Here is a 16,978-nt window from a genome sequence, read left to right on the forward strand (position 1 = left end):
ACACTGTTGAAAATGGATTCATGCCCTTTTCAGTGTACAGTTTGGCTAGGCATACTCACGTAGCTAGAACTATGATCCTGAGATAGATTACAGTACTAGCTTCTCACCCAGCTTAACATCCACATGGTGAGCACATCACTAGTTCTCTTCCTTTTTATTGCCTAGTAGTATTCTGTTGTATGTGTGTACCACACCTTTAAACACTTACCAGTAGGTTGTTTACAATTTAGGACTACAAACAACCAATAAAATAACACCTGGGCCTCAGTAGCTCACACCTGTAATGCTAGATAGGCTGAGATCTAGAGGGTCATGGTTCAAAGCCATGTCAGGCAGGAGGTCAACGAGACTCCCATATCCACTTAACCAGCAAAAAGCCAGCTGGAAGCATAGCTCAAGTGCTAGAGCACCAGCCTTAAGCAAGCAAGTTGAGCAACTATGAAGCTCCTGAGTTTAAGTCCTGATATTGACAAAAATTTTAAAATGGCTATAATATATGTGTATATGTAAGTTAGTACAAGTGTATATGGACACATGCTTTGATTTCTCTCTTGTGGGTTTGCTGTATGGCAAACCGTTTTCCAAAGTGAAAAACATTTTCAATTCTCAACCAGGATTGTATGATTGGTCCAGGTCCTTCCTGGTCTTTGTTAAAAATTTAGCCTGCCTACTGCATATATGGTGATGCGTCATTGTGACATTCAATTTTTGTTTCTGTAATAAAATCATGATAAGGAATGTCTTTTATATACATATAACCATTCATATAAGCTTGATGAAGTAGTTTTTTCAAATATATCCTTCTTTGGTTTGCTTATTTATCTTAATATTGAGTTACAAGAGTTCTTTATATATGTTATAGTGAATACATATACTATATATATTTGTCTGTTCTCTTCTCATCTGTCTTCACTTTTCATTTTCTTTACTATGCCTTTGCAAAGTAGAAGGTTTAATTTTTGTCATTTTAGCCAGTTTTTTATTTTATGGTTTTCGCTTTTTGCATTCTAAGAAATTCTTGCCTAACTTAAAGTCATGAAGATTTTTCCCTGTTTAAGAAGTTTTATCGTTTTAGCTAGTACATTTAGGACTAAGTTTTACTTCAAGTAAATTTTTGTATTTACTTGGTGTGAAGGAAGGGCCTCGGTTCTTTTTTGTCTTTTGTTTTGCATTTTTTCACATATCCTTTATTGAGAAGCCTGTCCTATCCTTTGTAAAGTATCTTGGCAGCATTGTGGAAATTGCATTGTCCTTACACGTAGGCTATGTTCAAGGATTCTGTGTCTGTTCTTAAACTGCTATTACACAATTTAATAAATTTATAGTTTTTGTAAATCAAGTAGTAGGAGACAGTTCAGCTCTGTGCCACTTCCTCAAAACTGTGATTGGTCTTACGTCCTTTCCATTTCCTTAAAATTATAGAATCAGCTTGTTAGCTTCCTCTCAATGTAATGAATGATTAGCAGTCCTAGAACATTGTTTAGGTTTCTTTGGAGTTGTTTTGTTGCTTATTTGTTTTTAAAGTATCTAATTTGGCCCTTTGTATGTACAAGTAAGCCATAACCCTATTTGTGTTTATTCTGTTTTCCCCTTTTAATGCTATCTTTACCAATTTGGGAGCTCAGTGTTATAACTTTATAAATGAACTATGAAATAATTACTATTTTCTCTTTTCTTGAAGACAATTATATGGTATAATGGAATCAAATAGTCTTTTAAAATTTTTCAAAACTCTTTTATAAAACCAATCCATCATTTTAAAGAAGTAATTCTGTTTTGTTACTTTTTATGACTAATGGTCTAGCTGCATTTTGTGTTCATTTATTTTTCCCCTGAATGGGTTTGAAATCTAGATGTTCCCATTTCAAATCTTATCAGTACAAAACAGGATGTAGTATTCCTTTAAAAATGTTAAAAATCTCTTGTATCAGATTATTTAGAAGAGCTTTTAAAGTTTAAGTTCTAAGTGTTGGGTTTCTTACTTTCCTTTTGTTAAATACCTTAGTCCAAGAAATGTAGTATACCTTCCTGATTTTTTTTTATAGATATTGAGGCCTTTCACTCTATGTATTTGAGATAGTGTCAAAGAACTATTTTTGTAGCCACTTTATACATACTTATCAGAGCACATAGTCTTATTATGTGATTATGATAATCAGATGCTCTATATCCTTATTTACTTATTTTTAATTTTCTCTTTTTAATTTATTTCCAGGGCAAGTTCATTCGAATCAACTTTGATGTAACTGGCTACATCGTTGGGGCCAATATTGAAACATGTATCCTTTCTCATCGTTGTACAACCCCAAATAATAATTTAATAAAGCTCTCCCTAGCCTCAAGAGTGGCTCTGTAGGGTGGCACGCCCATTTCCGGACGTGCAAGCACTTCCAGCCACCTCCAGAGTAGAATGAATATTGTCATTTGATTTTGGAGTCAGCCACAGCCTATAGGCCTGGGGAGGTAGGGTCCCAGAGAAGGACGGTTGATGAGTATTATCCACCACTACAGCCATTGCTTCCCTCCTTCCTTCCTTCCTTCCTTCCTTCCTTCCTTCCTTCCTTCCTTCCTTCTTCTCTCCCTCCTTCCCTCCCTTCCTTCCTTCTTTCCTTCCTTCCTCTCTCCCAGCCCAGTGACACTGGATAGCTAAGGAACGTAAGTTGCATATGTTTTGTTTTTTATTTTTTCTCACATACAATGCTTTAGAAGGGTTTGCTCTAGCATAGCTGACGTAGATCTATGAAAGAAGACATTTTTTCAAATTCAGTTTGTGTAGAACGAAGACTCCTTGTAGTAGTTATTCCTTAAGCATCTCTGCTCAGACCTTCTGGAAAAGTCTCGTGCTGTTCGTCAGGCAAAGGATGAGCGTACTTTTCATATCTTTTACCAGCTATTGTCTGGAGCTGGAGAACACCTTAAGTGTAAGTGATCAGGCCTTTTACTCTTCTCATTCCGCTGAGGAGCTTTGTGTAATATTGTAGGTTTCACTGATGGAGAACAGTTTTACACACGCGCATGTGCATGCCCACGTGCACATGGACACACACAGGCCCCACATATCCAGCTATTAAACCATGAGAATGAACATGGAATTGAAATTCTAGACCACAGGGAAAGTACTTGGAATGGCAAGTATGTGAGTGTCATTTTAGCTTTTGAACTTTGTTTTTTGGGTTTTGGTGTTTTTTGTTGTTGTTGTTGTTGTTTTACAAAAATATAGGTTCAAAGACAAATGGTACATTTTTATCAAATTCTGTTTCAACATTTGTAGATGGAAAAGTAAGAAAAAAAATTACTGAATAAAGTAGTAGAATAAAAGACTTATCTTCCTAGATTTGTAAGTAAATGTATAAATGGTCTCACTCTTATAGAAAGTCTGGTGCCAGGTTCCAGTGGTTCACCCCTGTAATTAAAGCTCCAGGACCAGTACCAAGAAGAAAGAGAGGGGGAGGGAGGGAGAGAAAGAGAAAGAGAGGGACAGAGGGAAGGAGGAGAGAGGGGAAGGACAGAAAAGGAAGAACTGATGGTATATTTGTTGGATTATCATGAGTCACAGGCTTGGAAGAGCTGAGCTGGGCAAGGGACAAAGCATTCTTCTAATCAGGATGAGAGTTTTGCTGAATAAAGAATAATGGAGAGATTCTTGAACACTTATTTGTTAAACATATCATTTGAAACATGTAAAAATCAATGTTATTAAATTCTTTAAATAAAAAAACATTAAAGATAAATTTATCAAGAGGAAATAAAGTGATATCAAAGTGAAAAAAAAAAGAATAATGGAGAAAAAACATGACTTCCAGTTCCCCCGTCTCTCCTGAGCCCCAATCCTGTATTGTTTATGTGGTTACTATCTGGTTTTGACAGCAGACACATACATAGTGTTTCATGGAATATGGGCCTTAGTTACTCACATGCATCTGTGAACTCATTGAGCCCAGAAATTAGAGAAAGACCTGTAGGGGAAAATACTAAGCAACAAACAGCAATTCCTAGGGAAGGACTGAAAAGTCAAGATTATGCAATATGAAGAGAATAAAAATCCTTAAATTTTGCGGTGGAGGGCACCATAACTAGGATATTATGTTAACATGGAATAAATAGGAACGCAGACAATTCCTAACGCAAGTCAGAAATGCTGTCAGTAAGAATTGGAGAAAGGAGAGACCATGGAAACAGCACAACAAGAGAGTTTTCTAAGGGGAAAGCTGGGTGTACATGTGTGCATCTGTCCTAGGGACAAATCACCCCATCTATTTGATAACATCTTTGTGCATCAGTGTGCATTTTTGTCGGAAGAGTAAATAGTTACTGGTGCCATCCCTAATGGCAAGGCAGCAATACAATGTACACAGTGGCTTGCGAGCTGGGAATTCAGTGGCAGAGCTCATGCTTGAATGCATGAAGTCCTCAGTTTGTTCCCCTAGCCTCACAAATCAGCTTAGAGAAAGTACTTGAAGGCCTTTACAGGCTCAGACTTGCTTGTCTGCACCCAGACGTTCTACGTCCTGTCTTTCTTATGTTCATGGAAGCTTACATACAGACCTCGGGATGTTTGATACAGAACACTTACTAAGGGATACACAGCCAGGCCACTGGTTGCTACTCAGGAGGCTGAGACCTGAGGATCACAGTTTGAAGTCAGGCAGGCAGGAAAGTTCACAAGACTCATTTCCAATTAACCACCAAAAAAAACCCCAACAACAACAACCAAAAATGGAGTTCTGGCTCCAGTGGTATCACACCAGCCTTGAGCTCAAAAGTTCAGGGACGTGCTCAGGTCCTTAGTTCAAGCCCCAGAACCACCCAGGGAAGCTGGGGGGTAGGATAGAAATGCAGAGAATGAGTTTAAAAGCTTTCCTTCAGAAGATGACCATTTAAATCTAGAATAAAGCTTCCTGGAAAACTGAGTCACTTCCCAGCCATCCAACTTCCAATGAATTATCATATTGTTCAGAGCACAGTTCTAAAAACTCCTGCTGAGATTTTTGCATTGTTCCCTCCTTTCCTTTTTCCGGTACAGGTTGGGGGGAAGTCGTATATGTTTATGGGTTTACAGGACAGTACTAACCAGGAAATGTACCTGCTGGGAAGGACTTGCGTGGAAGAGCCTATGTCCTGTGATGTCTTGATACTTAGGCACTTTCTTCTGTTAAATTGTATTCTCTTCTGTTTCCTTCCAGCGGATTTACTCCTTGAAGGATTTAGTAACTACAGATTTCTCTCCAATGGCTACATTCCCATTCCTGGCCAGCAGGACAAGGATAACTTTCAGGAGACTATGGAAGCCATGCACATAATGGGCTTCTCCCACGAGGAGATTCTGTGTACGTGTGACTCCCCTGAGACTCGCCTTCCCTCTCATGAGTGTATGAATTGGGGGTAAATTAGCTAGGCTAGAACTGATTGGAAAGACCCACCTTTAATTTTAGGAAATTCATGGAGTTTGATAGAGCTAATGTTTAACACAAAGTATGAAAATGTATCTATTACTTTTTTGATGGATTTTTTTTCTTTTTTTTTTTCCCCTTTCAAAATGAAGCAATGCTTAAAGTTGTATCTTCAGTGCTACAGTTTGGAAATATTTCTTTCAAAAAGGAGAGAAATACGGATCAAGCTTCCATGCCAGAAAATACAGGTAAGCCGATGAATACTGATTTTATTTCTATTTCTGTGGCCTGTCATACTCTCCAAGAATACATGGCAGCATCTCACACTTCCCCAGAAATGTGTTGTGTTTTGTGCTGGTCCTACAGTTTGCACTCAGGGCCTGGGCACTGTCCCTGAGCTTTTTGTCTCAAAACTAGTGCTCTCCCACTGGAGTCACAGCTCCGCTTTCGGCTCTTTGGTAGTTAAGAGATAACAGTCTTACATCCTTCCCTGCATGGGCTGGTTTCAAATCACAATCCTCATATCTCAGTCTCCTGAGTAGGTAGGATTACAGGTGTGAGCCATTGGCACCCAACTCTCCAGGAGTTTTTAAGTTAGCATGCATTAGTTACTCGAAGATACAGGCCTTTCCTTGTGATAATTTCCACACGTTTGCAATGTATTCCAATCCGTCTTACACCTCTACCACTCTCCCTGCTCCCTTAGGTCTGTCTAAAACAATTTCCACAGGTCTTATTATTCTGTGTTCATATGCTGAATCTCCTTTGACCATATTCATCCTTATTTACCCTCTGTTAGCTCAGCCTCCACCTGCTAGTATCCACTCCATCCAACAGAGCCTTTCTCTTCTCCTTCCAACCTTCTATTGATCAATTGCTTTGTTTTGTGGGTCATAGTGCTTGAACTCTTGGCCTGGGCTCTGTCCCTGAGCTTTTTCATTCACTCTACCACTGAGCCACAGCACCACTTCTAGCTCTTTTCTTTTTTACATAGTTTATTGGAAATAAGAGTCCCATGAACTTTCCTGACTTTGAACCACAGTCCTCAGATTCCAGCCTCCTGAGTAGCTAGGATTACAGGCATGAGCCAACCACTCCCTCAGCAATCAACAATTTTCATTAAGGTTCTTTATGCGGTTTTCATATGTAATTGCAATGCATTGCAGAATTATCCACCCTCTGTTTTTCCTTTTCCTCTTCTCCTAAGTGGTCCCTTAGTATTATACTAAGTATTTATTCATATACATCCAAAGTATGTGTGTGTATATATACACACATGGTATGTATATAAGCATAAAAGTATGTATACATATGTGTGTGTATATATACATTGTGTGTGTGTATTCATGTCCATGAATATGCTTGTCTTCCAGGGCTAGCTTCCAGATATGAACAATCTGATTTTTAGAGATGGCATGCCTCACTCCATTTTCACCCATTTTCTTGCAGATGACAGGATTTTGTTTTTCTTTATGGCTATATAATATTCTATTGTGTATATACATATACATATATATGTATATTACATTTTCTTTATTCATTCATCTGCTGTCCCCAAGGAACTCTTGATCAAAATGGCCAACCCAGTACCCTAGCTGAAGGAAGAACAGTGGAGGACAGAGGACAGCAGTGGCCATTGTCTTAGGAGAAATAGAAAAGACAGGAACTCAGCTGCAGGAGACCATGCAGCTTGTCTGGAAGAAAGCTATAGTTCCTCAGGCCTCACCAGTTTCAACCTTGTCAGGAAAATAAGTCTAGTGTTTCAAAGAAAGTTGGAAATTATATTTTGATAAGAAATCTTCCTGTTTTTAAATGTTAAAAATAGATTTAAGCTGTACACCAGTGGATCGCACCTGTAATCCTAGCTACTCAGGAGACTGGGATCTGAGGATCATATTTCAAAGCCAAAAGGCTCAGGCCCTCATGTTTAAGCCCCAGGACTCACACAAAAAAGTCAGAACAAGAAAAGGGGGTAGGGAAGGGGGAGGATTTAAATTGATGTTAGGAACAAAAAGTTTGCAAACCAAAGTGGGGTTTTTTTGTTTGTTTTGGTAGTCGTGGAGCTTGAACTCTGGGCCTGGGTGCTGTCCCTGAGCTCTTCTTCAGCTCAAGGCTAGTGCTCTACTACTTGAGCCACAGCTCCACTTCTGGTTTTTCTGGTCATTAACTGGAGATAAGAGACTCACAGACTTTCTGCCCTAGCTGGCTTTGAACCGAGATCCTCAGATCTCAGCCTCCTGAGTAGCTAGGATTACAGGCATGAGCTACTAGGGCCTGGCTCAAAACAGTATTTTTTTTTTTACTAAATATGACAATGCCAACTGTAATCCCAGCACTCAGAAGACAGAGGCAGGAGAATAGTGAATTCCAGGCCACCTTGGCTATCTAATGAGACCTTATCCAAGATAAGGTCTTGCTAAGGTCTTGCTTGCTTCTCTATTGGTTTGGAGTCCCCTCTGCTGTTCTGAATGTTTGTCCCCTCCCCCCAGGTCACCTCTGCTTCCTGGGACAGCCACTGTGTCCCACAAGCCTGTCAAAGTGGACTTAAGTCACATCACCTACCCTTCAAGTAGTCATTCTTTTAAATAACCAACTTGCTAACCCTTTTACTCAGTGTGGTGCTTGTAAGGACTTGCCTAGCTTCCCTGCATGGTCATGGTCACCATTTCCGGATCACATTTGTCCTAGCTCATTATCCTAGTGCTTCTGACCTTCAGGAGTCTTCTGTGCATCTTTGAGTCAGAGAAGTGAGATTGTACGTGGACTTTTGTCTTCATAGAGCTCTTATGTGGTTGTAAGTGTAACTTTAGATAGAGCCATCTAAGATTACTATGTATTAGTATAATGTGGATATAAAATACAATATCCCACCAGGCACTAGTGGCTCGTGTCTATAATCCTAGCTAAGATCTGAGGATCACAATTTGAAGCCAGCCTGGGCAAGAACGTCTGTGAGACTGTTATCTCCACTTAACCACTAGAAACCCAGAAGTAGAGCTTTGCCTCAAAGTGGTAGAGCACTGGCCTTGAGCAAAAAACGCTTAGGGACTGGCCTAGTGGTAGAGTGCTTGCCTAGCATGCATAAAGACCCAGGTTCAAGGCCCAAGATCAACAAAAAATATAATATCCCATGGGCAGATGAGGATCAGAATATACTTGTAGGGACAGATACTGACTTGACCTCTCTTAGCTTGAGAATAGGCATGTTGTTCATCCGTAAGAAGTGGAAGATTTTTTTTTTTTTTTTGGTCAGGATAATGTATAGAGAGATTAGTTACATTTGTCAGGTATAGGTGCATTACTTCTCACACATTGATACCCCTTCTCATGTTTTTGTCCCCGTTTCCCTTCCCCCACCCCCTCCCTGGAAGGTCATGGGGCTTTAACTTGGCCTGGGTGCTGTCTCTGAGCTCTTCAGCTCAAGAATACCACCTTACCCTTGAGCTTAGCCCCATTTCCTATTTTCCAGAGGTTAATTGGAGATAAGAGTCTCAGGTCTTTTTGTGCCCAGGCTGGCTTTGAACCTTGGTCCTCAGATCTCAGCCTCCTGAGTAGCTAGGATTACAGGTGTGAGCCACTGCGCCCAGCTTGGAAGGTATTTTTTATCTGGCATAACACTCTGTTCAACTTCAAGCCTTTTCTTTTTTCCTTTGTGTAGCTGAATGGTAACTAGGGTTTGTTTCAAATGTCTGTTGAGTGTTATGATTTGATCGTGAGTAGATGTGTAGTATACGAGGGACTTTTCTGCTTCAGTTGCACAGAAGCTCTGCCACCTACTTGGGATGAATGTGATGGAGTTTACTCGGGCTATCCTCACCCCCCGAATCAAGGTGGGCCGAGACTATGTGCAGAAAGCCCAGACCAAAGAACAAGTAAGTTCAATGTTACCTTTTTAATTGCACCCATGTTGAAGTGATAAACGACAGTCATTTGATACTCTATTTGCCATGTAACAGACTGAATCCATAAAATTCGAACATATGGATGTATCTTGGTGGTAAATGAATAATTTTTTCCCTCTAACATATTTAAAGTAAATTTGCAACATCAGGTTTTCCCAAGTATGGACCAACAACCCAACTGACAAATGAGTACTTTAAGGGCCGAACCAGCAGAGAGGCCTTTGCTCATCTCCCTTATCCCTATGTTGAGTGGCCAATCAGCAAGAGCGGAGGGCTTACAGTTCCTGTTTAGCTATGGACAGCTTTAAGAAGTATACTAGTGGCTTTGACCAAGAAGATTAGAAGGTGATTTTTTTCTGTGGCAAAGTGCCAGCTGACCAAGCTAGGGCCAAGAGAGGAGGTTAGTTCTCCTGGGCATCTTTGCCCTTCCCCCCCCCTTGCCCCACAAAGTCATTATCCCATTGTCATTTAATGGTATTAATACTATATTAATGTGTAAAACTGAAATGTAATTGAGCAATAGATGTCATTTTAGGGTTTGGTTTTTTTTGACACTATGTAACATTCAACTCTATATGACAGCCACTAATGCTTCTTTGAGTTTATTTCCAGGATGTAAGGTTAATGTTATCTAATTGTAGGCAGATTTTGCAGTAGAAGCATTGGCGAAGGCTACCTATGAGCGGCTCTTCCGCTGGCTCGTTCACCGTATCAATAAAGCTCTGGATAGGACCAAACGACAGGGAGCATCTTTCATTGGAATCCTGGATATTGCTGGATTTGAGATTTTCGAGGTATTTCTCCTTCTCTCCCTCCCTTCTCTTCTCTTCTTCACTGTTGTTTGTTCTTTAACAAATGTTCAGGCTCATTATGAATCGGGTCTGGTTCCAGATGCTAGGAATGTGATAACAAATAGATATAATACTGGCCACTCTAGTAGAGTGAAACAATTAAGGCAAATAATGGCTTCTCAGTTTCACCAGCAAGTGTGTGAGTAATCCAGTGAAAGGCTGTCACCTTCAGAATGCCCTCCTGGTGCAAGTAGGAATCCAGTTGCCTCTATATGAGAAAATATTTGTCAAAAGCATAGGAACTGCTGGCAAGCCAGGATGTCTAAACATAGCTGAACAAGGAGGGATGGGAGTCAAAGACATGGAGGGTAATATGGGTTCGAAGTAGAGGTAACATCGTGAAGAAGACCAAGTGGCAGAGCAGGGGCAGAGTGAGGGCGGCCAGGCACAGGTGCTGCACTGAGGTTGTGTGTGTCCTATAAGGTTACATACGTCGCACCATGCATCTAGTCCCAAACACTCACCATGGAGACATACAGAGGTCTGGGGTCACATTCTTGCTGCAGATGTGTGGAGAAGCTGATAGAATGTTGTTTCTAAAAATCAGTATCTTTTTAACTTAGATGCAAGTAGAAACCACATTTCAAGGTAGTTTGTCATTCTTCTTTAGTAGACTATATAGCAAATAAAAATATTAACTTACTACCTCTTGTGACCCATCTGTTACTTTAGCTACTAGAGGGTACTAAATTGCCTTAGTTTTAAAATGAACCCCTTTCGAATGTTGTCTCTGTCCTCATAAAAACTAAAACATCTCTGACATTAACCATCTTTATCTACATAGCCTGCCATTGCAATGCTAAAAAAATGCTGTAATATATCACCACGATAGTTGAACTATTACCATATAGTTCATGTCTCATATGGTCAAAAAAAAAAACAAAAAAACAAGGAGTAATACTCTGTTCTCAACAAGTAAATGTAATACCATGGAAGTGTAATCTTTCCAGGACTTGTCTGTACATTTCACATATTTCTTTAAAATCTTTTAAGAACTTTGAGAGAGTAACATTTTCTAAAATTACTTTGAAATTGTTTGAATTTCCTAAAATTAAAGGTGGGTCTTTCCAATCAGTTCTAGCCTTGGCTAGAAAGTCCATGTGACTTTTATCTCCATCTAACCACCAGAAAACCAGAAGTGGTAGTGTGGCTCGAAGTGGTAGAGTGTGAGCCTTAAGCAAAAAGAGCTCTGGGACAGCGCCCAGGCCCCAAGTTCAACTCCACAACTGAGCCTCCTCCCCTCCCATAAAAATTCTAGATTATATACTTATTTGTACATGCATAGACTATTTCCAGAAATAAGTGACACAGGTGATCATAGGCAAATGTGTGAGACTGAGGCAAGACTGACTTTAGTGTGGCTCTTTGTCCATTTCAGATTTTATACCATGCATTACCAGTTTTCTTAAAAAGTCAGTTGCTGGGTTAGGGGTATAACTCAAATGGTAGAGAACTTGGCTAGACAGCATGAACCCCAAAGTTCAGATTCCAGTACTGCCTAAATAAAACATCCAGTCACGTTGGGCTAGGGATGTAGCTAAGTGGTAAAGTACGTGAGACTCGGTTCAAGCTCCAGCACCCCCCCCCACACACACTAAAAAAATTATTTTAAAATATAGTTAATATGAGGGACCGGGAGTTTGGCCTAGTGGTTAAAGTGCTTGCCTAGCATGCATGAAGACCCAGGTTCGATTCCTCGGTACCACATACATAGAAAAAAGCCGGAAGTGGTGCTGAGGCTCAAGTGGTAGAGCTCTAGCCTTGAGAAAGTCCAAGGACAGTGCTCAGGCCCTGAGCTCAAGCCCAGGACTGGCCAAAAAAAAAAAAAAAAATATATATATATATATATATATAGTTAATATGAAAGACAGGTATATTTTTTTAAATCAAGAAAATGATCCCATTTGCAATAGCCCCCAAAAGAATAAAATACTTAGGAATTAACTTAACCAAAGATGTAAAGGAATTCTTTAATGAAAACTATAAAAGCCTAACAAAAGAAATTAAAGAGCATACCAAGAAATGTAAAGATATCCCATGCTCGTGGGTAAGGAGAACCAATACAGTAAAAATGGCCATACTGCCAAAATTGATATACAAATTCAGTGCAATCCCCATTAAAATCCCAAAGACATTCTTTACTGAAATAGAAGGTATAATCCAAAGGTTCATATGGTACAAGAAAAGACCTAGAATAGCAAAAACAATTCTAAGCAAAAAGAGCAATGTTGGTGGTATTACAATACCAGACTTCAAACTCTACTATAGAGCCATAATAACAAAAACAGCATGGTACTGGCACAAAAATAGACCAGAAGATCAATGGAACAGAATAGAAGATCCAGAAATAAAACCATGTACCCATAGTTAACTTGTATTTCACAAAGGAGCCAAAGATATACAGTGGAATAAACACAACCTATTCAATTATTGGTGCTGGCAAAACTGGGCAGCCACATCCAGAAAACTAAAAATTGACCCTAGCCTTTCGCCATGCACAAGCATTAACTCAAAATGGATCAAAGACCTCAATGTCAAACCGGAAACCTTGAAACTGCTACACGATAAAGTTGGAGAGAGACACTGGAACTCATAGGCACAGGCAAAAACTTCCTGAACAGAGTCCCAGGGTCACAACAGATTGGAGAGAGACTCGATAAAATGGGACTACCTACAAATAAAAAGTTTCTGCACAGATAAAAACATAGCTACTAACATAGAAAGACACCAACCAACCGGGAAAAGATATTTACCAATAATACATCAGACAAATGCTTAATATCCAGTATCTACAGGGAATTCAAGAAATTAATTGCCCCCCCCAAACCCAACAAACCAATCACTAAATGGGCAAGGGAACTAAAGAGAGACACTTATCAAAAGAAGAGGTTAAAATGGCAGAAAAACATACGAGAAAATGCTCATCATCCATGGTCATGAAGGAAATGCAAATAAAAACAAACCTAAGATATCACCTTACCCCAATCAGAATGGCCAAGATTCTGAACTCAAGACAATGACAGATGCTGGCAGGATTGTGGAGAAAAAGGAACCCTACTGCACTGCTTGTGGGATTGTAAGCAAGTTCGGCCACTCTGGAAAGCAGATTCTTAAAGAACTGAAAATCGATCTTCCCTACAATCCCGCCATACCTCTTCTGGGCATCTACCCTGAACATCATAACCCAGAATATGATAAGGTCACCTGCTCAGCTATGTTCATCTCTGCACTATTCACAATAGCCAGGCGATGGAAACAATCCAGATGCCCTACTGCAGATGAATGGATACAGAAAATGTGATGTGATGTGATATATATCACATGTGTATATATATATGTGTGTGTATACACACACACAACAAAATTCTACATAGCCAACAGACAAGATAAAATAATGGCATTTGCAGGGAAGTGGATGAATCTAGAGCGAATCATGTTGAGTGAGACAAGTCAAGACCAAAGGAACAAAAGGCGCATGGTATCCTTAATATGTGGCTATTAGATCCAAACAGTACAAGAGCGATGACTCAATATTTGCATACCCAATGCTATGGCCATGGTATTGGAAATATAAACACACTGCATAGGCATAAAAATTTATGACTCTATAGACATAATGTTTTATTACATAGATTAATATGTATCTATGATATATAAACCCTCAGCCTAATTTTAATTGTGTTCTAAAATTTAAGTGCCAGTGGTTGTATATAGAGATTCCCTTCTTGAATACTTGTTTGTTAAACACGTCATTTGAGATATGATGTAAAAATCAATGTTAATGAATTCTTTAATAAAAAAATTAAAAGTGAGGGAAAGCTGAAAGCACTATGTATGAGGCCCCAAGTTTAATACTGCTAAATACACAAACTAATAATGGTGAACAGATAAACAAAATAATTGAAATGGGAAGCAGGAGTATGTTACCTCAAAAAAGTGAGGATTTTCTCAGCTTCCACCAAATATATTATGGTTGGTTACTACTATTACTATGTATATAACGTGTGTGTGTGTGTGTGTGTGTGTGTGTGTGTGTGTGTGTGTACCCATCCATTCTTTTTATCTGGTTATCCTTTTTAACTAATATCCATAAAAAACAAACAAAAAAAGATAAACACATAACTTATTACCTGACATGTGTAATTGTAATCCCTCTGTACATCACCTTTATAATAAATAAATTTAAGTTTTAAAAAGATGGAAAAAAATCACATACTCCTTTCTAATCGGGGCATGACATGATCCTAAGGCTCAGCCAAATCTATTTACATTAACATAAATAAGCAGAGTGTTTAACTAAATATTTCCCTGATATACCCTATGTGCTTAGCAAGAAACACCACAGTTCCATCCCCCTACTTCCGCCCTCCCAGTATAACCTAGTTTTAAGACATAGCATAGTAGTTTGTAAGGACTTTCCAGGACATGAGTGTATCCCTTAGAAACTGAATCATCTCTAATTGCAAGTCACTTTTTATAATGAAAGGGGTTATTTATGGGTATACACTATTCATGTGAACAGCCACCATCAGAGTGAGGGTTATGCACTTACGGTATACAGGGTGATTTTTGTTACTTTAACAAAAGGACACATTAATTCATCCATCCCATCATCCACTCAGGAGCACTATAGAAAAATGGGCAGAGTTCAGGGAACGGGAACAGAAAGATGCTCAGACTCACTGATTAAGGGTACTGCATTGACAAAGATCAGGCATTTGATAGGGATGGGCTGACTTAGAAAAGCAATCTGGAAGCCGAGCGCTGATGGCCCACACCTGTCACCCTAGATACTTAGGAGACTGAGATCTGAGGATGGAGGTTTAAAGCCAGCCCCGACACAAAAAGTCTGTGAGACTCTTATTAACTACCAGAAAACTGGAAGTGGCGCTATGTTTCAAGTGGTAGAGCGATAGCTTTGAGATGAAGAGCTCAGCGACAATGCCCAGGCCCCAAGTTCAAGCCCCACAACTGATTCTCTCCCCCCGCAAAAAAATCTAGATTACACACTTATTTGTACATGCATAGACTTTCCAGAAGAATCACAAGAAATAGTGCCCAGGCCTAGAGTTCAAGTCCCATGACTGACCAAAAAGAGCAATCTGGAGTCTCACAGGTGCCAAACACATTCTGTATCAGGTTGGGCTGAGCTCAAAGAAGGAATCCTGTGAGGTAAAGATGCTTCTTAATCAATTCTTTCCCAGATTTGAGTCTACAGCCTCCAGAAAGAGCAAGAATGGACAAGATTGAGGTATTCTGTAGGTTCTTCACAGCCCCTGGACACTTGGTCGCCTCCACGCTCTGTCCTTTCCAAGTCTCTCTTCTTTTTCTCACTTTCTTTTTTTTTTTTTTTTGCCAGTCCTGGGCTTGAGCTCAGAGCCTGAGCACTGTCCTTGGACTTTCTCAAGGCTAGAGCTCTACCACTTGAGCCTCAGCACCACTTCTGGCTTTTTTCTATGTATGTGGTACCGAGGAATCGAACCCGGGTCTTCATGCATGCTAGGCAAGCACTTTAACCACTAGGCCAAACTCCCGGCCCCCTTTTTCTCACTTTCTGTCATATATTTTTCTTCATCTCTACTCCCTGACAGCTCACTAAGAAGAACTGACGCGTCTTATTGGCAGTTTATTGAGTTAACATACTATTTTATGTTTTTGTAATTCAACAATGTGAATTGAGAGAGCCCTCCCTCAGCCATTAACATTGGATAAAACCAATCATGTCATCGATACCTAGCGTCATTGTTAGTGAGGGCTAACTGTTCCTGCATTCCTTCCCCTCCCCGCTGTTTGGACAATGACTGGACATACGTAGCTGAACTCCTTCGAGCAGCTGTGCATCAACTACACCAACGAGAAGCTGCAGCAGCTGTTCAACCACACCATGTTCATCCTGGAGCAGGAGGAGTACCAGCGCGAGGGCATCGAGTGGAACTTCATCGACTTCGGCCTGGACCTGCAGCCCTGCATCGACCTCATCGAGAGACCTGTGAGTGTCCTCCCTGTCTGGCTTCCCATCTCCTTCAGACAGAACCTTAAGCTTGGTATTAATTTTCTAGTGTACATTGGCCGGGAAGGTGGAACTCGGATACAATACCTTTGTCCTGCCCTGGTGTGGAGCAGAGATTACAGCGAGCTGTCAGCACACACCTGTAAACAGGTGTGGACCCCCATCAGTCACCTTTCTTGGAATAGTTATTTAACTAAGAACCAAACATGTCTGTTTCTGAAATAAGTAAAGATTGCTCTTGTAAGTCTAGTTTTTAGTTGGGGAGATTAGCTTCAGTGTTAGTTTTGGGGGCAGGTGGTTCTTTGGCAGATACATTTTTAGGGAACCATCTTAGAAAATATCAGAAATTATTTTCTGCCCAAGACCAGTGGCTCAGGCCTGTAATCCTGGCTATTAAGAAAGTTGAGTGAGATCTGAGGACTGTGGTTTGAGGCACCTTGAGCAAGAAAATTTGTGAGACTTCTCTAATTAACCACCAGAAAGCCAGACGTGGATCTGTGGTTTAAATGGTAGAGCACCAGCCTTGAGTGAACAAGCTAAGGGATAGTGCATAGGCCCTGAGATAAATTGCAGTACTGGACTAGGGGAGATAGGACTTATACCTAGAAATTTCTGGACAGTGCATAATTGAATTCTTTCCTTTTTTCCCTCCCTTCTTGCCTCTGTTCCTCTTTTCTTCTTCATCTTCCCTCCTACCCTCCTAACACTCACTGGTACTTCTAGGCTCTTCCCTTAAAACTTGGAAAATATCTCTCTGTTCCCTATCTTTGTTATCTTTATATAAGGCAGAGACTGCTTAAGAAAGGGGATGGAAGCAGCAAGGTC

The 16,978-nt window shown here is 40.1% G+C and overlaps 1 protein-coding gene across 5 annotated transcripts in view; it reads left to right on the forward strand.

Annotated features, from left to right (window-relative positions):
- Positions 1–16,978, forward strand: part of Myh10 (myosin heavy chain 10) — a 130,369-nt gene that overhangs the window by 62,775 nt on the left and 50,616 nt on the right. For all 5 annotated transcript variants that reach the window (XM_090349580.1, XM_090349582.1, XM_090349581.1 and 2 more), the window contains 7 exons: positions 2,216–2,279; positions 2,823–2,921; positions 5,184–5,327; positions 5,543–5,638; positions 9,144–9,262; positions 9,934–10,086; positions 15,959–16,132. In XM_090349580.1, the coding sequence (XP_090205706.1) occupies positions 2,216–2,279; positions 2,823–2,921; positions 5,184–5,327; positions 5,543–5,638; positions 9,144–9,262; positions 9,934–10,086; positions 15,959–16,132 (849 nt within the window). The remainder of the gene's footprint in view (positions 1–2,215; positions 2,280–2,822; positions 2,922–5,183; positions 5,328–5,542; positions 5,639–9,143; positions 9,263–9,933; positions 10,087–15,958; positions 16,133–16,978) is intronic.

The sequence above is a fragment of the Megascapheus bottae genome, chromosome 17 (genome assembly GCF_031878675.1).
Source record: "Megascapheus bottae isolate mThoBot1 chromosome 17, mThoBot2.hap1, whole genome shotgun sequence".
NCBI lineage: Eukaryota > Metazoa > Chordata > Mammalia > Rodentia > Geomyidae > Megascapheus > Megascapheus bottae.